Source organism: Plecotus auritus (genome assembly GCF_963455305.1).
Source record: "Plecotus auritus genome assembly, chromosome: 8".
NCBI lineage: Eukaryota > Metazoa > Chordata > Mammalia > Chiroptera > Vespertilionidae > Plecotus > Plecotus auritus.
The window spans coordinates 56,044,667-56,070,157 of record NC_137782.1 but is presented as its reverse complement, the minus strand read 5'-3'; the positions used below and the strand labels follow the sequence as shown (position 1 = coordinate 56,070,157).

At 46.8% G+C, this 25,491-nt stretch overlaps 1 protein-coding gene across 1 annotated transcript in view; it reads left to right on the top strand.

Annotated features, from left to right (window-relative positions):
* Positions 1-615: 615 nt before the first annotated feature.
* The window catches only part of ONECUT2 (one cut homeobox 2), a gene marked incomplete at its 5' end in the record, with an annotated part of 61,933 nt that continues 37,057 nt past the window's right edge, over positions 616-25,491 (top strand). Inside the window, one exon of the mRNA XM_080683032.1 lies at positions 616-1,849. Within this exon, the coding sequence (XP_080539158.1) occupies positions 616-1,849 (1,234 nt within the window). The remainder of the gene's footprint in view (positions 1,850-25,491) is intronic.

Genomic DNA, 25,491 nt, shown 5'->3' with positions numbered 1-25,491 from the left:
CGCTCGCACTCTTGCCCCTCTTCCTCTTCTACCCCTTCTTCCCCTCCCTCCCTCTCTTTGACGTTTGATTCCAGTGGCAGAGGAGAAAAAAAGACAGAGCCGTCAGCCAAACCTGAAACGCGCAGCCCCGCCTCCTCCTAAGCCATTGGTAGATGTGCACAGGAGGCCCGCCCCCCAGGCCAGCCTTGGCCTCGGAGTGGCTGTTCGCGGCGCTCATCGGGTGCTGCTCCGCCCCGGGTCCGGGAGGGTAGGTTGGCTGCCCCGGCCAGCGGCAGAGCCCTTCTGGACAGCTCCCGCTCACCCAAACAGAAGCCGTCCGCACCGGAGCGGGCTGGGACATGGCTAGGCTGCGCGCCGGCCCGAGCGGCGGGGCTCGGTGATCCCTCCCTCCCTCCCCGCCCCCCTCTCCTCTCCCACACGCACGCCCCGCCGCCCCCACCCCGCCCCCACCCCGGGCGCGCCCGCCCGCAGCCCGGGGCGCACACCGCACGCACGCTCCCCCTCCACACACTCACGCAGTCTGGTGCCCTCCCCTGCTCCCGCGGCGGAGCTCCGCCACGCGCGCCTTGCCAGCCCGCCGGCCGCCCCCGCCGCCCCCGTGCCCCGATGGACTGAATGAAGGCTGCCTACACCGCCTATCGATGCCTCACCAAAGAACTAGAAGGCTGCGCCATGAACCCGGAGCTGACAATGGAAAGTCTGGGCACTTTACACGGGCCGGCCGGCGGCGGCAGCGGCGGGGGCGGCGGCGGGGGCGGCGGCGGGGGCGGCGGGGGCCCGGGCCATGAGCAGGAGCTGCTGGCCAGCCCCAGTCCCCACCACGCGGGCCGCGGCGCTGCCGGCTCACTGCGGGGCCCGCCGCCGCCGCCAACGGCTCACCAGGAGCTGGGCACGGCGGCAGCAGCGGCGGCGGCGGCGTCGCGCTCGGCCATGGTCACTAGCATGGCCTCGATCCTGGACGGCGGCGACTACCGGCCCGAGCTCTCTATCCCGCTCCATCACGCCATGAGCATGTCCTGCGACTCGTCCCCACCCGGCATGGGCATGAGCAACACCTACACCACGTTGACGCCGCTCCAGCCGCTGCCGCCCATCTCCACCGTGTCGGACAAGTTCCACCACCCGCACCCTCACCACCACCACCCACACCACCATCACCACCACCACCACCACCAGCGCCTGTCGGGCAACGTCAGCGGCAGCTTCACCCTCATGCGCGATGAACGCGGGCTCCCGGCCATGAACAACCTCTACAGCCCTTACAAGGAGATGCCGGGCATGAGCCAGAGTCTGTCCCCGCTGGGCGCCACGCCGTTGGGCAACGGGCTGGGTGGCCTCCACAACGCGCAACAGAGCCTGCCCAACTACGGGCCGCCGGGCCACGATAAAATGCTCAGCCCCAACTTCGACGCGCACCACACTGCCATGCTGACCCGCGGTGAGCAGCACCTGTCCCGGGGTCTGGGCACCCCGCCCGCGGCCATGATGTCGCACCTCAATGGCCTGCACCACCCGGGTCACGCTCAGTCCCACGGGCCAGTGCTGGCAGCCAGCCGCGAACGTCCACCCTCGTCCTCATCGGGCTCGCAGGTGGCCACATCCGGCCAGCTGGAGGAGATCAACACCAAAGAGGTGGCCCAGCGCATCACCGCCGAGCTGAAGCGCTACAGCATTCCGCAGGCGATCTTCGCGCAGAGGGTGCTGTGCCGGTCTCAGGGGACTCTCTCCGACCTGCTCCGGAACCCAAAGCCGTGGAGTAAACTCAAATCTGGCAGGGAGACCTTCCGCAGGATGTGGAAGTGGCTGCAGGAGCCGGAGTTCCAGCGCATGTCCGCCTTACGCCTGGCAGGTAAGCCCAGAGAGTCACCTGGAGCCAAGCTGCTGGGGAGAGGACTCCGGGGTGCTTGTGGCCCCAGGTCAGCACACCTAGCACTTCTCTGGGTTCCCTCCTGCTATCCCCTACACACTTCCTGTTCTTGACTTTATTTCTTGTTCCTCTTCCTCTCTTCCTCCTCTTCTTTCTGCTCTTCCTTCTTCTGTTTTTCTTCTTTTCCTTCCTCCTTGTCTACAGCTTTGATCTACCGACTCCCCCCTACACACACACACACACACACACACACACACACACACGTTTCATTTGTCTCCCTCAATGTGTCAATTTTGCCCTCTCTTTCCGAGGCTAAATGGGGTGCCTGGTATCCACTAGGAGCCCTCTTTTTCCAGGACTCACAGAGACCAGGTATTACCCTTGTTCAAAACCCTGTTCATTGAACACTTGCTTAAACAATACATTTCAGTTTTCCAGGCTGCCTAGTCTCCCTGTATGGAATCGGTTGAAGGGTTTTGCTCTTCAGAAGAGAAAAAGATCTCTCTGTTCTCCTACCCACCATATCAGGCAAACTTCTTTGGTTATTGGCAGGAGTCACAGCCTTGCCCGCACCGGGAACTGGTGGCTAGACTGTAACAGCGCTTCCTGAGCCCTTCTTCGGCCTTGGTGTTGGCGCAGGGACTTTCTGACCCAAAGAGCCGACTTGGGCTAGCTCCCATGTCACTGTCCACAGCGAGGGTAGGGTGCAAGGATGAGAGTTTGGACTGCCACATTAATCTCTGGGAGAATGGGGGAAGAGAAACTAAGAATGGAGAGCGCTGTGCCTCACTTGCCAGCCACCCTTGCCCCGCTCCTAGCGTTTGCTGGGATTTGCCGAGGTTTGGCTGGGCTTGTAGAGAGGTTAGGCGCTCTTAGGAAAGAGGTGCTGCGAAATTAAGATGCATGTTAGTTAATGCATCTTGGCCGCGGGCTACAGGCTCCGCCTTTGCATTAAGCGGACGCTGATTGTGCGCGCGCCGTGGCAGGGAGGGCTGACGACCAGCGGGAGGGGACGAGTTGATGCGCTGGTTACATTGTTCTGGAGCTGCCTTGGCTCTTTGTGCCTCCTCTAGTGGCGGAGCCGCGAGGTACAGCCCTCTATTGTTCTAGGAGCACAGACACCTCCTGCGTGGGCGGCGGGAGCTGTAGAGAAAAACGCAGCAGTGGCTGCGCCTTTCTCGCAGTTGCCCGCTTTTGTGCATACAGAGCCAGCGAGGTGCGCGTGGCAATTGCGCTGTTCTTAGGATCCAGCCGGGGGCCCATAGGGTCTAAGTGTCCAGGCACCCCATTGGGGAAGACACACTGTACCTTACTGCAAACAGGGTTGGGCAGCTTCTCTTGGACTGGAGTGATCTCTCGGGGCCCGCGGGCCATCTGGGGGATAAGTTGTAGTGGCATTGATTTCCATAGGCGGGGACAGTGGGACTCACACGCGGTTCTGTGGGTTCTGAGCCAGCCGCACACAACGCGCTTCCGGAGGGGAAAGCACGGCTTCCTCTCCGGCGCCCCGGGCTTTCCTCGCACCGCCCAGCCGGGCTTATGGGGTGCACTCTACTGACACCGGACCGGGCTGGGGGACGTGACAGACAGCGTTCTCACCCAGGCTTGGGGAGGGGGTGTTTCCGATCTGACCACCTCAGCCTTTGCCTCCAGCGACCCCGCAGTGTTGATCTGGGAAGATAAAAAGAAAACTAGCTTTGCCCGAAAGAGCTTCTTCAAATCGGCGAACTCCAAGTACTTTTGCTTGGATTTAGAAGTCTACTTTATCTCTCTCTAGCTTAGTCTTCATCCTCTCCTACATTTTCCTCTGATTTGCTCTTGTTTCCTAGCAAAGATTAAGCAGTGAATAGAGAGTAGCGGTGAGATACAAATTGGAGGCTTACTGACAATTCCCAATAGTGTGCTTCCCTTTTGTTTTAACACACCCCCTCCCCCCCCCCCCCCCCCACCCAGTCTCTCTCCTGAGAGCTCTAGCATGTGCTAGCTTCCTGGACATAGGCGGCCAGAAGGAACTTGGCAGCTGGTTTTTGGGGGGTACAGTTAAAGGCTGGATGACAGCTATTCCATTCCAGCCCATCTCAGAGTGCTGTCGCCCCCTCACGCCTGTGGAGCAAAGGACAGAGCTAAAAAAAAAAAAAAAAAAGCACTGCCTTCCTGTATCTGAAAGTGGTGTGGCAAGTCATGTTTTACTGTTAGCACTCCAAAATGACCCCAGGCTTGCTGGGTTGAAGGATAAGTGTGGCAATTCTGCCGGGACCCCACCACTGAGAGTCCCAGGATGACTCCTCTGGGGCTTTTAGGAGGAGCCCCAAAACCACCTCTGAAACTGCCTCCTTCAGAGAGTGGGAAATTCCTGCTGAATGCTTCGTTCAAGCATTCAAATTTGGTGCGTCTGTTTTATTACCCCAAGTTGAAAAGGGACAAGAGCTTTAGCCTTTTTATCTGGTCATTTTATCAGCAACTACAAGCATGTTGAGTGGTCATTATTACATAGAAGGCTTTTCAGTTTGGGGTCGGTAGATCAGTCTCTTCAGACACTGACACAGAAGCTGGGTTGGTAAGTAGGTATTATGTACTTGGGAGCATGAGGGGACTGGAGCAAATGGAGAAGAAAAGCTGAAACCTTTACCGCCAGGAGTATCGATTGATTGGAATCCCCACCGGGCTGGGCCGTTGCTGAGGGCCCACATTGTTGGGCTCCGGTTCCAGGGGTTAAACAATCCTAGTAGCTCCACAGGACTGCTGGGCCTTGTCTCACAGCCCTGTGCCTAGAAGTGGTGCCACCCCCCCCACACACACACTCCTGCTCCAGACCAAGCTCACTCTGTCTATCTATCCATCTATCTACCTACCTACCTATCTCCTTTTAGTTTCCCTTTCTCTTTCTCATTTTGGGCCCCTCCTAGTCTTGCCAGAGGCCCAAGCAGACAGGGGTTTGAGGGACTTAAGAATTAAGATGTCTGATATGGACCATTGCCTGCAAACCTCACCCTTAGGTGAAGCACACTGTCACAACAGAAGCAGGTCCTTCCTCTCCCCCTGCCCACCTCCTCGGTGTACACAGCTCAAGGTAGCATTTCAAGAGGGAAGGGAGAAGATGTCAGGAAACTCAGATTGCCCCAGCACTAGGCTTCAGAGAAATGGACTCCAAGTGCGAGATTTCGTTTGGAAAGGGTGGCAGAGGCAGCAACTGCTCCCAGCTGGGCCTCTTCAGGGGTTTCCCACTGCTGGTTCCCGCAGGGCAGTTTTTATGAATTGTGGCAGAGGCTGGGAGGACACACTCCCACGGGTTCGAGAACCAACACTCTCCAGCTTGCCCAGGAAAAGCCTCTAAACCAAGGCACAAACAAGAACCAAGAGGGAGAGAACCCAGGCAAGAACCTGGACAGTGTCCCACCCAGGAAAATGAGGCCTCAGTGGCGGGAGTGTTGCCTCCAACGCCCAGAAGACAAAGCAGAGTCCTCAGCCCTCGACAACATACCCTGTAACCCGGGCTCCCAGGTGGTCTGCTAGGAATCTGCCTCCAGTCCCAGCCATGGACAGACTCCGGACCTCTTCGGGCAGCAACTCCCAGTGGCCAATCTGGAGCCAACCCTGTTCCGCAGCAGAGGGCTCTTAACCAACGCGACCAGATGCCGCCGGGGCCACCTGAGGCCCGCAGCAGTGAGCATGGCAGGGCACCAACTGTGTACCTGTCTCCTTCTGAGCGGGGCGGGGAGGAGGGTGTCTTAGGGTACACCTCCGACAGGCACCTCCTAAATCAAGGTGAGGGAGTGGGGACTTCATTCTCAGACCTCTCCCCACTCCACACCCCTCACCCCAAGGCTCCCTGCCCACCTCAGCCCAGCTCTCGCTAGTTTAGTTCGGGATCGTGGCCAAGAAGCCACAGGCAACCAGGTCGGTAGGGAACACGCGATATTTTCGCCTGCTGGATGGTCGGATTAATAATTGAAAAGCTCTCGCTACTGTCCTTGCTTGGTCAAGCCCCGAGTGCCGGTAGAACACCTCCCTAACACGCATTACGGTGGATGGGAGCGGGCCCCAGGAGGCGGGATGTGAGGAGGGTAGCAAAGCCGCGCGAGAGACGTAGCCCAGGCCAGCCGGCGCCCTGGACGAGAGAGGCTGCGCATTTATTTTTATTCCAGGCTTTCCACTGTGTGGTTATGTCACTTTCTCAAACAAATGTGTATATGGAGAGAGATCGATGCTGATAATGTTTAGAAGATTAAAAGAGCATTAATGCTGGCAACAATAACGTAAACGTGTGGACCCAGATTTCATTGATCTGGAACCTGATCCGGCGCGTTTCCAGTAAGCCCGACCGTTCCCAGCAGAGCGCTCGCCCCGGCTCCCGGCGCTCCCTGCCGTGCTGCTTCCCCAGCTCCTGGCGGGTTCTCGGGTCTGCCTGCAGCTCCTCCCCAGAGTGGCCCCAGATACCCGAGGCTTTCTCTTGTCGCAGGACTGCCCGCCTACTTCTCCAGCTCCCCAGCGCGCACACACCGCTTCCTGCGTTTTCTGCGCTCTCGCTCCGGCTACTGGCTCTGCAGGTGGCTGTGTATGGGCTTTACACCATGCCCTCCCAGCTTCCTTGTCCTGGAGGAGTCCTCTCCCCCTCCCCCAGGCCCCTACAGCTGCTCCAGCAGGGCCCTGGGCAACTTCGTTCCTCCATTGAAACCATCTAGGAAATTCAGTCACCACCTCCATATGCGGGAATAACCAGACCCTACTTTGGAAATGTCTCTAAAGCTGCCTGCTAACCCCGCAGCTTCCGGATCCGTGGATCCCCCCTCATCCTTGACTGCTCTCATTAAAAGAGAGAGCTCATTCGCATTAAATGTCCCCATTCGCAGGCTTTGCACACAGATGCATTAGTTGGACAATTAAATGCAGCCTGATGACAAAGGCCTGGGCTTCATCCCTCAGAAATGTCTGCTCTGCAGCAGGCTAATTAGACCAACCTGGGAAGAGTCTTGTTTCCTACCCAGGCTGGGGCAGGAAGGTAAGAAAACCAGACGGGAAGACCTCCCCACCACATCCTCCTCTTCCCTCCAGCAGGAGAGAACTGGGGCTCTCCTCTAGCCAGGCAGGGAGGTTTGCCCTGGGTAACCGGTCCTGACCAGAAAAGAAAGAACATCTGAGCTCTTCCTTCCTGCCCACACCCTGCCACAGCTCCCTTGCCAAATTGTGGATTATTCTCCCAGGAGGAACAGTAAAGGTGAATTTGACTAGAAAGAAGGAAAGAGATGAGATATGGTGAGGGTGAGACGAGAGCTTAATTGTTCTGACTTTTTGAAATTATAACTCCAATTGGAGAAAGCTAAGCTTTTCCTCTAAGAGAAGGTCTCAATCCAGAAAGAAAGGGATTTTCTTTCCTTCTCCAAGAATGAAATGAGAAAAAGGAGGAAGGAAAGGAGGATGGGGGAGAATTGTTCTGCTTGGAGTTGTGACAAAGGATCAATGGGTTTTTCTTTCTGTCCTCCCCTGATGGGGGTCATCTTCCCACCAGTAGCATCTGGTTAAGAAGAGAGCTTCCATATAGCTTCTTGATTCCTCCTCAGAATGTGCCCTTACCCGGCTCTTGAAAACTACAGTGAACTAGGTCAGGTGATCAGTGATCAGATACAGAAACTGAAAGTGGGTGCTTTCCTTCGGTTAGGAAGACAATTGCCCCTCCCCACATGCCCCACAATAAGGATCCCTATATTCTACTTCTCTGAGGGTTGAATGGCATTTTGGAGAGTGGGGTCTTAGACTCTCCCCTACCCCCATCTTAGAATCCCAAAACAGGGTGAGGATCCTGGTGAGTGGTGAGGGTGGGACAGAGGGGAAACTGAGTCTTCCAGATTCTCTGTGTCTCCAAGAGGAGACTGCCCCACTCCCCTCTTGAGCCAGGTCTGCACAGAGGCAAGAGGGACCTGCCCCTGATGGCTTACCTTCCCCACCTCCAGGCCTAAACCTTGAGAGATCGAGAACCTGCCTCTCCTGCTGTTTCAACCCCAAACTTCATTTTAGGGTCACCTGTTGGTTTTCTAGCCATTAGAACCTTTTTCTAAAGGAAGATTAGAGGAGGAGGTTTGAGGAGTTCTCAGGAAGAAAGTACTGGGCCCTACATGCTATGGCTGGTGATGGTGTTGGCAGACACTGTGTTCAGGAAAAGTGGTATCATGTAGGGAGACTCCCTGGAGGAATGAAATTCTCAGAGGAGAAGCAGAAAGATTTAGTTTCTGGGTTCCTGCCAAAGGAAGGGAAATGAGGAGGGAATTAAATAGAAATAATTGCCTGGATAAAGGGCCCTGGGGAAAAGGGTGAATATTGAGGCACCCTGGGCATTAAACTTCATCAAAGACCCTCTGGACTATTTTCACCCCTGACCACTCACAGACCCTTGTTTTTCCTGACCTGGGGAAAGTCACTTCATCCAGGGGGATACTTTTCTGGTGGGGAGAGACCATGATGAGGAAGCCCAATAGGGCCATTTATGCTGTCAGGTGCAGAGCCTGCTGAAGATGGGCTGGGGAGGGGGGCATCATCACCCCTCATCACCCAATATGCCCCCCTAATCCACTTCAGTGACTTTGGGAAAGGCTTTTTTATTTCCATGTCTCAAGATAAAGACTGAAAAAAACACACACATGCACAGGTTTTTGAAGGGACAGGAAGGGAGGAGGTAGGGAAGATGATTGAGTAACTCAGCCCACCTGATGCCTGAAAAGGTGTAGATAGGCAATGCATAGAGGCAGGCTGCAGGGCGTGCAGATAGAGTCTCACTTGAGGGGTAGGGTTCCTAGAAGCTGTGGACATTTGTTGTGAAAAACTGCCCATGCAAATTTTCCCAGAGGGAAGGGAGACTCTGCCTTCCACCTTGACGCCTCTCTCGCCATTTGAAGATCCATTACTCTTCTGTAGAAAGCAGACTTTGTTTGGGTTGGAAGCACACCTCCAATGTAATTTAATCAGCATTGGACTTTGGCTCATGTAATCAAATATACATATACTTTCTCCTGCAGGAAGAAAAATAATTTCTCTGTAACTGCTATTGACTTGAAGTCATGTAATCTCTGGGAAACATCACATTTTTAAAGGGAAAGGTAAAATTAAGAGGAAAAGAATCTAGTTTTAGTGGTTTGCCTTGTCATTGCTAAGAGAGCCAGTTACCACCTAAGAAAGGGCAGAAAGAGCATTCTGGAGCTCACATACCTGTGCTGCTCCAATTGTAGATATTTCACTTCAGATTCCTGTGTTGTCAGCCTTCCACATTTATTTTTGTAGGAAACAAGGTTGACTAGCTCACCAGATCCCAGGAATTTGGGCTTTATATTTGCACTGGGTGGACATGCTTGGAGGAATGGGTTTCTTCCATTTTTCTACCCTGTTTGGAGAAGCCACAGACAGCAGCAGCTGGATCCCAGTGGACAGCAAGCCCCTTCATTAAGGATGATTGGTAGCCATGCCAGCTCACTCCCCACTGCATCCCCAGGGCTTTAAGCATGGAGCTCTGCCCTAGAGCATCTCTCTAGATCAGGCTTGGACTCCCCACCCCCAGAGCGAGGCTCTGGGCTTTACCCAAGTTGAGTCTGTTAGGGAATCTGTTGTAAACACAGATCCATTGATTTGCATTTGTCAGAGAGTAAAGTTAAACCAGTGAAAAGAGAAGCCCTTACCCTTTTATGTAGGGCCAGGGAAACCTTTCATATTGATCCTATTGATCCAACCTTTCCCTTTAAGGAAACCACATAGTTAAAGACCCTCGTTCAATAGATTTACCCTTCGCACTTGTGATATTCCTTTAAGTGTTCTCATCTAGGATAGCTGGGCATTAAGCCCACACTCCAAACCAAACAAAAATGAAAAGAGAGTAGGAGGGGAGGGGTCAGGAGGCAGAATTGTGGGAAGTGAAATTGAATCAAACTGAAATGTGTAATGATTTGATTGGGGTGTTTTTCTCATTCTTCTAAGATGACATGCAGAGATAAAGACAAAATGAATGTATTTAGCATCTCCCTTTTTTTTTCCAACCAAAGAAAACCTGTTTACATGCTAGAGTAGCAACATCTGTAGAACATCATTTTCCACTGTAAAATTATTTCAATCAATCCACTAGCTTGGTTCATTTAAGCTGGTTCACTTCAAAGCAGTAATACTTCCACAAAAATTATTTTGGTTCATTTGTAGCAAATCAGGAATAGAATTGTCCTCAGAAAATGCAGTATTTTCTGGGGGCTCTGTATGTGAGCATGGACACTGAGAGGGGGCTTGAAGTTAGGTTTTCTGATGGAAGTGGGTAGAGACTAGGCCAACAGTAAGGTACAAATTTTCTTACAGAGCAGTGTAGATGGAATAGGAATTACTAAATATTGCTCACTCTTGCTCGTGTTTGCAGACATGAAAATGAAAGTCCTCTTTGTTTCCAGAACTGTTGGCGCGATCCATTTCCTTTCTTCCTTGACCCTCTGGTTCTGTGAATAACATCCATTTGTGATTTTTTTTCCAACATGGTGCATGTGCAATTCCTAATTGGTTATCTCTTGGGTTGTATTCAGATATTCATGTTTGTTTTATGTGACTGAAAAATATTAATGATTCCTTAGGTGAGCTAATGTATTTATCTGCTGAGTGAGTTCAAAGGGCAGAGTTCAGCTTTGGTTCAGGTTAATTGAACAGGAAGCAGTGAGCTCTCCAGTCTGTGTTTAACTAGAGTCCCTTAAAATATCACACTCAGCAAACACACAATTTCACTGCCCTCATCCTGGAGTCTGATGTAAGAGGCACAGATCAACTTGGGTTGTCTGTTTAAAACCCCGAAGCAAAGCATAGCAACTGCAACAAAACCCTAGAGTCCCCCTCAGGGAAGAAGAGTTTTCTCATTGGCTAATTGCTTTATTGGTAGCACTGACCTGCAGAGCAGCTGCAGGGGCCTGGATGAAGGCTGAGGCCTCAGAATAATGTGCTCCATTAGAACAGGGCAAGACATTTTTTGTTTACTCAATTGGAGCACCCTGCAAAGTGCCATTAACCCCAGCCCAACAGCGCTCCTGCTGCAGAAGCCAAAGGTCAGGCCAGTCAGGCTGTAGGCACAGCTAGCTCTGCCCTGGTAGGAGGGAGGGAGCATCCTGCTGGCATTGCCCTCCCCAAACTTGGCCCAACCAAGTGGGCCTCTCCAGGGCTTTGAGCACAGCAATCAGTTACAAAACTTGTTCACATTTCCCAATTGCTGAATCACGTTATTGATGATTAAACAATTTTTATCTGAGTACCATCAATCACATCAGAAAAGAATCCTCCCACTGACCCTTTCTTTTCTATTTATGTTCTCTTCATCCCTGTGAGTTAAGGTAAATAGAATTGTGCAAACGCTGCTTTTTAGCAGGAATCTAGTCTGGATAAGTGCCTGGATCAAGAGGAAGACATATTCCAAACAGGGCTGGGGGGTTGTTTAACAGAAAGAAGGTTGGGGTGGACTCAGCAGTTAAGGCTTCCTCTGAGAGCACCTTGAACTAGAGTGCCACCTGCCGGGAGTCTTCTCAGTGCAATGAGCCTTGCACCTCCCACAAGGCTCAAGTCCCTTCCTCCACTTTGTTTCTAGATCTGGGACCCCATTCCTCATCCTCCTGACCACTACCTATATTTTCTTTTTTTTATATATAATTTTTTTAAAAATATATTTTATTGATTTTTTTTACAGAGAGGAAGGGAGAGGGATAGAGAGCTAGAAACATCGATGAGAGAGAAACATCACCAGCCGCCTCCTGCACAACCCCCACTGGGGATGTGCCCGCAACCAAGGTACATGCCCTTGACCGGAATCGAACCCGGGACCCTTCAGTCCGCAGGCCGACGCTCTATCCACTGAGCCAAACCGGTTTCGGCTACCTATATTTTCCTAGACATTTCTTTTGGAACTTATTCCTGGTCATTTGGGACTCTAACTTCTGCCTTTTCTCATTCATTGCCAAAGAGAAATTAACGATTCTGCTGTGTGGGGTAATAGTCTGCACATTGAGATAATAGTCTCCTGCTTAGATGGAAAGTGCTTGGAGAAAGAGGGTCAGAGAAAGCAAAAAAATCTGTGGGAGAGGAGAGGAATGGTTATGTGTGTAAGAGAAATGGTTTAATCGATGGTGCCATTGAGGGCTATACCAACTGTAAGGTGTTCTGAAAAGGTAAAATATTGCACAAAAGTGAGGGGGTAGGAGAGAATTAGTATGGGCAGGGAGGACATCAGGAAAAGAGATATGCCAAAGCAGCGAGCCAGCGGTGGGCTCTGTGAAATCTCCTGGAAAGAGAAAAAGTGAACCAGGCATTTTGCAATTGCAAAGAAGTGAGCCAGTGAGCTAGACTGGGATCCTAGCTGTGGAACTGGCTGTAGCTCTGTGGGCGGCAACTGTTTCCAGACTCGGCTCACATTTATCAGGCCCAGAGCCCCTGGCAGCATGCGCCTTCAGCACCACGAACAGCGCCATGGAGAGCCCAGAGCCATGTGCTTGGGGGCTGCAATCTGAGTGAGTTTCCATCTCGACCCAGAGCTGGGCCCTTTATGGGGTTAAATCCAGGCAGCACCCTGATCAGTAGCTCCAACTCTCTATATCTCAGTGCCCCCTCCATACCCCCTGGCCCACCCCCAGACTGAACAGAGCCTCAGATTTTCCTCTTGCACCCGTGGCTCTGGTTCTCTTGAGTGAGGTCAGCGATAACAAAGGGAGAGGAGGCATTGGTGAAGACAGGACAAAAGGTGCTAAAGGACCCTTTCCTTACAAAGACGAAGACCATTACCTTTTTCTGAGTGGGGGTTGGAGGGATTAAACTATTTTCACGATGTTCTGCCTTCTGCAGGCACTGATTACTTCTCTCAACATGATATTTCAAATTTCAGATTTCCTCTCAAGGTTTACAGTCTGGTTGCCCTCCCCACCACACACACACACACACACAGCTATACACAAATGGATACTTGCTTTCCCACCTACTTCTGATTTTTGAAAACATGGTTTTCATTATATTAAATAATACTCTCACTTTATATCAGCAAAATGTTGAAGGAAGAACCAGCTATAGGACAGCACTATCTCCAAATAATCTAGAAACTGGGTTTCATTTCTTGAGAGTCATCCTTGATAGGGTTCTCTTTAAGAAGTATCTCTCCACAGCTGTTTTGGGCCACTGGTTGAGTCACTGCCCCCAAGCCATACAATGCAGTGCTATGGCCTTGACCAGGATGGGAGCTGACATTAGGCACTGACCCCTGACTCTGGCTGCTCTGCTTTATTTGTGTTCTTATTCCAGAGAAAAGAGGTAGGTGGGTCCTTTTGGCCTATGATTGGGGACAATTCACATCTTTATGGATTTCTAGTAAAATAGCCTTTGCTTTTCCAAAGCTAATTAAAATGTAAAACTCTTGCTTTATTTCAAGGAATTTTATACTTCAAACCTAATTTATTACTAAAGGGAGGTGGAGCATAGGAACAGACAAGTGTGTCCTCTTTAAAAGAAAGTCAAGGGTATGATAAATGAGATTTTCTTCCCTGTGACAATTCATTTTTAAATTCCAAGTGGCTCTTGGATGAAAGGAAGAAAAAAAACCAGCCCAAAATTAATCTGGTAGAGCATTGATTTTCATTGTTGAAAAAATAATTTTCTGTGTTTAAATATGTAAAATTTTGCTCTAAAAATGAATAGGAACATTATTTGCGAGAACATATTTGAATCAGATCTAAGAACTTGTTTTAGATCTGTTTGGTAAACACTGATAAAAGCAGTTTTTTGAGCTGTATGATCTTTGAATTTGCACTATCAAAATCTTTTCCAGTAAAACATGGATTTGACAGTAAGCAAAGTTTTATTTTTAAAAAAAAGTTTTTTGTTTTGTTTTGTTTTTTAGCAAAGTTCTTTCTTTAAAAGTCTTTTTTTATATGCATCACTGCATTTTATTTAAAATAAGGCAGTCCATAGACACATATAACAGAAGAGTGATTACCAGAGGAAAAGGAGTATGGGGGAAGGTAGAAGACAGTAAACGGGGCATAAATGACTTGGGGTGGTGAACACACAATACAATATACAGATGATGTATTATAGAACTGTACACCTGAAACCTATATAACTTTATTAACCAATGTCACCCCAATAAATTAAATTTAAAAATAAGGCAGTCTACTCTGCAAGCTTGTACTAAATGCATTTCTCTTTTAGTGAACTCAATGTGGTTTTAAAAGAATATTTTGACAAGACTGCTGTGTAAACAGGACCTCACCTATAGTCTTCTTTGATTTCAAATACTAAAAAGAGTGTAGAGTGAAAGAACTTTTTACTTTTCTGAAACAGTATGATAAATTCCTAAATCTAAAAGGTTTTTTAAAATCTTGGATTCAGTTGCCTCCTAATGTATGCCTAATGAATTCAGTGAATGAGTTCACTTCAATTCATGTTCAAGGCACAAGAGTGAATTCTTTATTCACTCCCAATTCTATCCCCCTCATCATTTCCTAAAAATTCCCCTGAAAAGGAAGAGACAGTCTTCCTATTGAAAGGCCAATTCCTTGACCCGATTCTGGGCCCCTGCCTCTCCTGCTTCCTTAGGACTCCAAGTTTTTCTGTGCTCATAAAATACTTCCCATCAGTATTTTTGTGCTCCAGTGTCTTCTGTGGGTATTTTTTTTGTTTGTTTGTTTGTTTTTTGTTTTGGTAAATATATTTTTATTGATTTCAGAGAGTAAGAGAGGGAGAGAGAGATAGAAACATCAATGATGAGAGAGAATCACTGATCAGCTCCCTCCTTCCCATCCCACACTGGGATCAATTGATTGAGCCCACAACCCGGGCATGTGCCCTAACCAGGAATTGAACCTTGATCTCCTGGTTCATACGTCGATGCTCAACCACTGAGCCATGCCTGCCAGGCTCATCTATCTTTTTTTTTTAATGTTCCCCCCAACACCTGTTCTAGCTTTATCTCTTCCTTCTTTTCACTTCTAGAAAGAGTTACTATAACTCAGTGCCTATTTCTTACCTTCTGTTTCAGGCCCAGCACTTTAGTCTGGTTCCACCCACACCTGTTTACTAAACCTGCTCTTACTAATGTCACTATTGAGGTCTTTGTAGCCAAATCTAATGGACACTTCTTAGTTCTTAATCTGGCCTCTCCACAGAATTTGACACACTGCTGACCACCTTTTGCTCTCCCTTTCTTCTCTTGACTTCTGAAATATTATACTCTCTTACTTTTCTTTTTAGCATTCTGATCACTCCTTCTCAACCTCCTTTCTGGGCTCCTCTTGCTCCGTCCAGCTAGCTCGGCGTTCTGGCCCAGGCTATTTTATTTTTGCACTCAGTGAACGCACCCTGGATAATCTCATCAGTTGGTTTAGTATCTCTCTATATTGAGGACTGCCAGTCTCTCTCCATCCTTGATATGTCTCCTGAGCTCCAGATCCCTATTTACTTCTGCATCTGAACATCTTTGCCGCAAGTCCACAAACTCAGTCTCTATCTCATGTTCCTGTCTCCTTGCCCCCTTCACCATTACCACCATATACGAGTCTCTTATTTTATTCCCTCTCTCTTTCAATAACATCACCTTGTACACAGAGTCTTAAGTCAGAAACCAGTCATTCTGGGGGAATAGTTTGTATATGTGTACTTATGTCTGGCCTTATTTTCTTGCTTTCCTTTTCGAAAAGAGATACTCTTGTCTATAAATGTTTTGTTCATTAATAGAAATATTAGAACAATTTAGCAAATTAGAGAGACTGGTTTCCCTTTTGAAGTCATTTTAATAATAAGTAAAGTAGCCCTCACCAGTTTGGCTCAGTGGATAGAGCGTTGGCCTGCAGACTGAAGGGTCCCAGGTTCGATTCCAGTCAGGGACACATGCCCAGGTTACAGGCTTGATCCCCAGTGGGGGCATGCAGGAGGCAGCCAATCAGTGATTCTCTCTCATCATGGATGTTTCTGTCTCTCTCTCCCTCTCCCTTCCTCTCTGAAATCAATAAAAATATTTAAAAATAATAATAATAAGTAAAGTAAATTTGCATATAAATGGTCATTACTTGATATACAGCAAATTCCTAGATTGTTATTTATTTAAATTTACCTGTAAAGTAAAGAAAAAGGCCCTAGCCAGTTTTGCTCAGTGGATAGAGCATCAGCCTGCAGACTGAAGGATCCCAGGTTCAATTCCGGTCAAGGGCACATGCCCAGGTTGTGAGCTCCATCCCCAGTAGGGGGCGTGCAGGAAGCAGCCGATCAATGATTCTCATCATTAATGTTTCTGTCTCTCTCTCCCTTTCCCTTCCTCTCTGAAATCAATAAAAAAATATATTCTTTAAAAAAGAGTAAAGAAAAGAGCCAGAGGTCAACATCTTATATTGATACATTTACCCTCTTCCTTTCTCATTTCTTTATTTTTTGGCAAATGAGTACATAAAAGAGTTACTTAGGATCCTTGAGACCCAGTAGTTCAAAAATTTTCAGGGATGTTAGACATAGTTTTGCATACACAGTACTGAACTAAGTAGTAAAGCATAGAAAAAATTAGGTAGCTTTTTTTTTTTTACCTTTGATTTTACTGGCTTTTAAAGATTTGAGTGGATAAATCCTAATTTACCTTCACAATACCCATATGGCATTGAATGAAAACAGATTTTATTATGTCAACTTCAGTAAGAAACTGGAACTAAAATAATTAGCTAAATGTCTTGTGTGGAAATTCTATATTGCCTTGTGATATTTTTATCATTTTTACAGTTATGCTTTGACATTCATTTTACAAACTATGAAGATCAAGTACATATGAACAAAACTTAGTGTTAATTTTAAAACATCCTAGACCTAGCATGTGAAACTCATGGCCGGCATGCGGCTGCAAGTTTGACATGCTTGTTCTAGACTTTTTCTTCTTGCCTTTAATTGAATGCATTGCTGTGCTGCATGATAATTACCAGTAGAGATGCTCAGTAAGCAATTGACTTAAGTGACTGTCGTTTGTGTGCCTTGCCTAGACAACCAAGTTTCCTTTGACAAGTAGGCAGAGACAGGAAGGTTTGGCCAGAGCAGGAGGCAGCTCTGAGGCCTCTCTGAAAAGCCTTGGACTCCCAGTCAGAGGTCGAACTCTCCTCTGGCTGGGGCACCATGGCCTGGACATGGCTGGCACCAAAGGGCACACACTCTCCTTTATTCTCTTCTGCTCAGTGCCCTAGCCTCCACTTCTGCCATCTTTCAAAGTGGGAGCAGGAGTTAGTACTGCTGAGCTCACCCCTCCATGACCAGTTTTTCATCTAGAGCCTCAGACTTGAGCTTCCATAGGCAGATTCTGGAAAGTCAATTAAAAGGGCAGGGTGGCCCTAGCTGGTTTGGCTCAGTGGATAGAGCATCAGCCTGCGGACTGAAGGGTCCCAGGTTTGATTCCGGCCAAGGGCACATGCCCAGGTTGTGTGCTTGATATCCAGTGTGGGGCATGCAGGAGGCAGCTGATCAATGATTCTCTCTCTCATCATTGATGTTTCTATCTCTCTCTTTCTTTCTAAAATATATATATATATATATATTAAAGGGCAGGGTGGAGAATAGCTAGATGACTGGATTAGGGGAGAAAGGGATGAAAATCACAGTAGGGATAAGTGGGCTTTTCTATCATAAGCCACAGCAGCTCAGGATCCTGTGTTCTGCCTCCTCAGAATGAGACTCTGAGATATGAACATCCAATCTGAAATGGGCAAGAAGCCCCAGGCTCAGAAGAGAGGAAGTCTAGAGCAAGTCCTGGGAACAGTGTCTATACGACCCAGATTCCTCTCTCCTTGGCTGCTCTGAAGGGAGTGGAGGCATCAAGCACTCCTTTTCCCCCTCCTCCGCTGGGTAGATCAGTGGAATGAATGATCTTTGGCTTTGGAGTCAGACAGGCTTGGGTATTAATTCTAACTCTGCCTTTACTAGCTCTAACTTAACCTCTATGAGTCTCAGTTTCCTCCTTTATAAAGTGGAAATAATATGTCCACCTTCGAGAGCAGATAGAAGTATTAGAGATGATTTGTATAAAGTAGCTGTTGGGTAATAGGCTGATGAACTGTCTTCAGGACTTTCCCACAGAACCCCTCACCTAGAGTGATGACTTGAGGGATAAGATGGCTTTGGATGTTGGGGAAGAAGAGACAAAGGAAATAAAGTACAGATTTAATTAAACTTCTGTTATGTGCTATGTATCAGTTATCCATTGGCATAATGCTGAGTAACAGACCATTCCAAAACTCAAGGAATGCAACAGTAAGCATTTTTTTCTCACTTATCTGCAGAACTCAGCCGATCTAGGTTGGTCCCAGCTGGTCTTGCCTGTACATCTGTGGTTCAGCTGGCTTGATCATGTGTGTGGGTGGCTCTACTCCACATATTTCCCATCTTCTCCTGGGACCATGGCAATGGCAAAGGGGAATGTGCAAGCAATAATATACTCTAAAATTCCACTGGTGAAAGCCAGTTACATGGCTGAACCCAGAGACAGAGTGTGAAGGCACTACAAGGTTACATAAGGAACATGGGTAAGAGAAGGATTGAATTGGAGCTTTTTTTTTTTTTTCAGTCTACCTCATATTACATGTTTTGGTACACCTTTATTCTGTTTTTGTTTTTGTTTTAATCCTCACTTGAGAACATGTGTGTTTTTAAATTATTGATTTTAGAGAGAGAGGAAGGGAGAGAGAAACATCAATGTGAGGAGAAACATCAATAGATTGCCCCCTGTAGGCACTCCAACCAGGGACAGAACCCGCAACCTAGGTATGTGCCCTGACCGGGAATCAAATACATAACCTTTTTGGTGCATTGGATGACACTCCAACCAACTGACCCACCCGGCCAGGTCTGCACCTTTATTCTTGCAGGAAGCCATTTCTATGGTAGGGATAAGATAGGAAAACAAATTTGGCAACAAACAGAAAGTAAATGTGAAAATATTTCAAAGTTCTTTACTATTTTATACTGTATACAAGTAACATAACTATGCCCAACTGGACAGGAGCTGTGTTTCTTTGTCCTATGACTGTTTGTGGACATGCCTAACCTGCAGTCGCATAGTAGCAGGAACTCCGAGCTTTGCTTTCCTTCACCTTCTTGTTAGCAATAGCACGCTGCCTAAAACGTAGTTGGCACTCAGTAAATATGGCATGCCATTGATCCCCACTCTCCTGTCCTACCAGGAGGTCCCCTCCAGCCCCAGCAGATGACTACACATAGCTCTACATGTATTTTAAAACAAGGCTTCATTTTAAACTTTTCTACTTTTTTTCCACTGAAATAACCACCAAACATCCAAGGTACAAAAGCCAACATCAGTTGTCTAGAGAAGCTCAGCCTTCCAATTCAGATCTCGGTTATTCTGTGCTGATAAACTCCAAACAATGGGAAGGAACCTTTTGCTCAGGGTTCGATAATGAATATAGAAGCAATTAGAAGGCGATATCAAAAAGATCAAAAGATTGACTCATTGTGACTCCCAACAGTGTCTAAGGTTTGTTGTTGTTTTTTAACCTTGGGTTTTATATCTGGGGCATGTGTTTTTAAAATCATAAGCAGTGTTAAAAACTACTTGACAGTTTTGTCTTGATTCTTAATGCGGGTGTTAAGAGATGCCTTCCATTAGTGAGTATGCCCCTAGTCAATGTGTTTATTTGTGTCGTCCTTCTTCTCTGCCTGCCCCCTAATGGTCTGGTACACAGAGGGCTACTTGAGCTGATTTATATAGATCTTAGTTGCTTTCATTTGTGCATACTTAATTCAGAGAGGTGATCACATTGATTTCCTCGCCCCACTTTTCAAGACATTGTACGAACACAGATATCTCGGCTGCTCTAAACACATTGCATGAAAAAGGAAAACATTTTAAACTTTTGGAAGCAATTTTAATGGACATTTCATTGTGTTCTATTTTACTTACATAATTAAATTTCCTTCACATTGAAGTCTATTGAAAATTAAATTGAGAAATATTTTTGAGTTTCATTGGGCAGATAACTTTGTTTAGCTGGATTTGTTCTGTGTACATCTGAAATGGCATCCTATGAATCAATACCCAGTGCTTACACTTCCCATGGATATGACGAAATGACACCCTTAGTAGGCAGATGTAGTCCCCTGTTATTCATAACAAGCTGACCCTGAACTCGTTTACCCTGCAATTCCAGAAAGTCCTCAGATTTTTGTGCCTGTTGTTTGGCAGGCTGATTTACTTGGATGCTGAGCATTGTGAACAAAGTTGGTAATCCTTCATGGATTAGCTAGAGTCCTGGGACTTCCGTTTACAAACTCACAGTGTAACTCAAGGCTTCCTTTGGGGTATACAAAGGTCTTATTTGCATAACTGAGAGGCTGGAATTCCAGACTGGGTTTGAAAACAAATAGGATGAGTTGTCTGAGGATTCATCCCCAGTGAAGAGGTGGGATTCTCAGTGTCTTGTATCTTTGGAAGCAAGATGCAGGAGAAAAGTCCTTATCTCTCTGCTCTACCCACTCTGCCATTGAGGACAGCAACACAGACCCTCCTCCTCTTTTATCCCAGCTTTCCTAGAGACAGCCATTCCATCAAATTCAAGGACAAGAGAACCTAGGGTGATAGAGCTGTAATTGGAGAGTTGGCATTCCATAAGCACTACTTTGCTATTTAAAAAAATTGTCCCAGCCCTGGCCAGTTTTGCTCAGTGGATAGAGTGACGGCCTGCAGACTGAAGGGTCCCCGGTTCGATTCCAGTCAGGGGCATGTACCTTGGTTGCAGGCACATCTCCAGTAGGGGGTGTGCAGGAGGCAGCTGAATCGATGTGTCTCTCTCATTGATGTTTCTAGCTCTCTAACCCTCTCCTTTCCTCTCTGTAAAAACTCAATAAAATATATTTAAAAAATAAAATAAATAAAATAAAATTACAAAATAAATAAAAAAATAGTCCCAAAGATCTGTTTTCTGTTGCATTGTTAATTAGTCTTTAAACATTTCAGAAATCATTAGAATTTTCAAGGTCTTCAAGGTTTATCTTTATCAGTATCTTAGTTCTGCTATAACAAAATACCACAAACTCGGAGGCTTGGAAACAACAGAAATGCATTGCTCACAGTTCTTGAGGCTGGAAGTCCGAGATCGGGGTGCCATTATGGTCAGGTGAGGGCCCTCTTCTAGGTTGCGGACTTCTCATTGAATGCTCACATGGCAGAAAGGGTTAGGGAGCTTCCTGGAGCCTCTTAAAGTGCTAATTTTGTTCATAAAGGTTCCACCCATGTTATTTAAGCACTTCCCAAAGACCCCCCCCCCAACCGAAACCATCACCTTTGGGGGTTAGGATGTCAACATATGAATCTTGGGTTCATAAAAATTCACCCCATAGCAATCTCTGTGCCTCAAATGGTAAGTACATCAGAAAGTGTACCTTAAATGAGCTTAAATGAACTAATGCATTTAGATGCTTAGAACAACATTGTGAATGTTTGCCAATTTAGCTGTTATTATTATTGATTAATATTATCTTTTGTAACTTCTCTGTACATAAGCAAGGATTTGGCCTGAGTTACCAACTCTCCCATAGTTTTTATGTTAAGAGAATTGTTTGGGCTATAGCCTATTTGACTCAGTGGATAGACCATCAGCCTGCAGACGGAAGCATCCTGGGTTTGATACCGGTCAAGGGCACATGCCTTGGTTGCAGATTCCTCCTTTGTCCGAGCCCTGGTTGGGGCTCATGCAGAAGGCAACCAATTGATGTGTTTCTCTCATATCGATGTTTCTCTCTGTTTTTCCCTCTGTCTTCCACTCTCCCTGCGGGGGGAGGGGGAGAGGGGGAGAAAAGAGTATTGCTTGGTATTGTCATTGAGAGCATGAGCTTTGGTGTTAGATTCAATTTGTGTCCCACTGCACCACATCCTAGCTAGCTATGAGACCTCAGGCAAGTGGTTAACTTCAGAGAGCTTCGGTTGTCTCCTCTGTAGAATGGGGATAAGGCTGATATTTCACATCATGTAGTTGGTATGCAGATTAAATGAGACACCACAAGTACTTAGCACTGCACCCAACACATTTACCTCTTATTTCCTCCATACTACAAATGACACCCTGTTCCTCATGGACAGATCTATTCTTCAGCATCATGTTTACTGGTGGAATTTGTGTTAAGACAGATTGCCAGACTCCAGATTGCTTCCTGGATATGATCCTTCCAAACTGGTCAAACACACAGCAGTGCTATTGACTCCCGCCACCACCCCACTCCCCAACCCTGTGTCCTTTTAAAACTTTCCTAACAATCACAGGCATTTTACTAAGCTGGTGGTTAGAACGCCTTCTGTGCACACAGTAGATCCTGACTGAATCCTTATTGAGTTATGTTGGGATAGAGCCCATTTTGCAAGCGTGGCACATGTTGAGCACAAGCCCCACATTTGACAGAATTTTACAATTTTACATGTAAACATTGCAGCTCAGCCAACAAGTCTCAACTCATTTTTATTTCTCCATCAGGATCACCCCTTCCCCCAAGCAGTTATTTTTTCAGATACCCAGGGAGTCATGAGGCTAAAAGTGCTGAGAATGGTTTCCTGTAGCATCTTTTCTGGTTTTGATACATCTGGACCCTGTCTCTTTATCACGTTCCCAAATCCATTCATTATACTTTCACGTGGATCCTCATCTAACTCCCTTAAGGGTTCCTGTTTCACACCATGGACTTTATTGCCAAAGCCAGGAGCCTTAAGAAGGAAGGAAAGGCCCTGGCCGGTGTGACTCAGTGTGTTGAGTGTCATCCCGTGCATCAAAGGTTGCCTGTTTGATTCCCTGTCAGGGAACATGCCCAGGCTGCTGGTTTGGTCCTGGGTGGGGCACATATGGGAGGCAACTGATTGATGTTTCTCTCTCACATCAATGTTTTACTCTTTCTCTCTCTCTCCCTTCCTCTCTCCCTAAAAAAAAAAGTCAATAACATTAAAAAAAAAAGAAGGGAGGGAGGGAGGAAAGAAGAAAAGAAGAAAGGATGAAAGATGGAAGGAAGGAAGGAAGGAAAAAAGGAAGGAAGGAAGGAAAGAAGGAAGGAAGGAAGGAAGGAAGGAAGGAAGGAAGGAAGGAAGGAAGGAAGGAAGGAAGGAAGGAAGGCCACAGACACCCCCACTGTTGCTTTTCCTTAAGTAGCAATTCCTATATAATAAAAGCTTAATATGCAAATTGACTGAACAGCGGAACAACTGGTCGCTATGTATGCGCATTGACCACCAGGGGGCAGACGCTCAATGCAGGAGCTGCTCCCTGGTGGTCAGTGTGCTCCCATAGGGGGAGCACTGCTCAGCCAGAAGATGGGGTCACAGCTAGCGAGCGCAGCGGAGGTGGTGGGAGCTTCTCCCACCTCTGCGGCAGCACTAAGGAGCAGTGAACTGAGTGGTAAGGAGCAGCAAGCAGGTGGGCGGACATCCCCTGAGGGGTCCCGGACTGCAAGAGGGCACAGGCCAGGGACCCACCTCTCCCCCCCTGCCCCCCCCTCCCAGTGCACGAATGCACTGGGCTTCTAGTTTATTTGCTAATATAAGATTTTAAAGCCTGAATTTTCAACATGCAAGTCAATTTAAACAGCCTCTAGAATCCTTTCCTGAACCCAGATTACTCCCAAGGATTAATTGTCCTAGTGGTTTCATGGCCACATTATTTCATATTCATTAGTGTTTTCATGAAAAATTATAACACTAATTAGAGCGGCTTCCAGTTAATTCACTTGGTGATTCATTACTCTCGCCCCTCTTGGTGTTCTGCATGTGGTCATCTTGGAGAAAGCATCCAAGGGGTAATTGCTGCTCTATTCCCTGAATGATCGCCTAATGCCATTAGTTCCAATCCACAGGTGCATCCTGGGTGCTCTCCGGGTCTGGTTACAGCTGCACCCTGTCCCTGCCCTTTGATGCAGTGAGAGAGGGAAGTCTGCAGTGCGGACTGGCCTCTGGAGGGGGCCAGGGCTGCAGGGGAGGGAGCATTTTTTAAAGAGAAAGACGGAGCTTCTGGGTGGCAGCTGAACATCGTTTTAACCTCTTCTGGAACCTAAGGTAAAGACAGGATAATACCAAGAGAAACTGTCCTGAGAACTTGTACCTGGAAGAGAATAAGGCAAGCAAATTCTCTTCGGTTTTGGCAAATGTGTGGCCAGGTGCTGCCTAGATTCTGGAAGCCTGGTTCTCTCTCAGACTTCTAACGTCCATTCTTTTCATTAAAATTTTATTTGACCTCACACCCATTTGGGTTTATTTGTTTTGTTTTTGTTTTCAAAAAACCCAGAGAATACCATGTTGGATGTGAAGAAACTGGAAACCTCTGCACTGTTGGTGGGAATGGGAAATGGTGCTGCCGCTATAAGAATATGGCAGTTCCTCAAAATCTTTTTTTTTTAAAGAATTACTATATGATCCAGCAATACCACTTCTGGGTATATATTCCAAATCACTGAAAGCAGGATCTTAAGGAGATATTTGTACACCCATGTCCAGAGCAGTATTAGTCACCATAGTCAAAAGGTAGAAGCAACCCAAGTGTTCATCAATGGATGAATAAATGAAATGTGGTACATACTTAAATAAGATATTATTCAACCTTTAAAGGAGGGAAATTCTGACACATGCCGTAACATGGATGAATCTTGAGGACATTATGCTATGTGAAATAAACCAGTCACAAAAAATGCATGTATATCCTGTGTGATTTTACTTACATGAGGAATCTAGAGTACTCCGATTCATAAAAACAGAAAGTAGAATGGTGGTTGCCAGGGCCCAGGGAGAGGGAGAATGGAGAGTTGTTGTTCAATGGGTATAGAGTTACCTGTATTACAAGATGAAAAAATTCTGGAGATTGGTTGCACAACAATGTAAATATATTTGACACTACCGAACTATACACTTAAAAATGGTTAAGATAGTAAATCTTGTTATGTGTATTTTATCACAATTTTTTTGTGTGAAAAGATTAAGTCATACAGGCTTAATTTTAAAAATTGAAAAATAGAAAAATACCTTTATGTCCCCAGTAAGGAAAGAAAAGTTATAGTTTGGGCCCTTTTTTTTTTAAGTTATTCCTAGGTAGTTGTTTTATTGTAATTTTTTTCTGTTGCATTTTCTTAAGGGGTACTTTTGTGTATAGGAATACTATAGCTTTTAAAAACATATTATTGTAAAATAAAACACGTTTATGGGGAGTGCATGAAACATAAATGGATTACTTAATTAATGCTCATGAAGCAAATTGAATATTGCCAGCACTTCAGAAGTCCCCCCTATTCCCTTTCTTATCAAAAACCCCTCCCTCAACCACAGAGGTAAGCAGAAACCTACCTTTTATGATCAACTCTTGGCTTTGTTTCAAAGTTCTTAATACTGAAGTATGTACCCTTAACCACTAGTTTCATTTTGTCAGTTTTTTAACTTGATACAAATGGACTCACTGGGTTTGTATATCTTTGAGTCTGGCTTTTCTTTTCCTCTTCATGTTGTTGCATGTAGTAGTGATTTCCTCTTTTTCATAGATATGTAGTATTACATTAAGTTAATATGCCGCAGTTTACCCATTTTCCTGTTGATGGGCACTTTGGTTGCTTCTAGTTTTGTTACAAACAGAGCTGCTCTGAACATTCTTGGA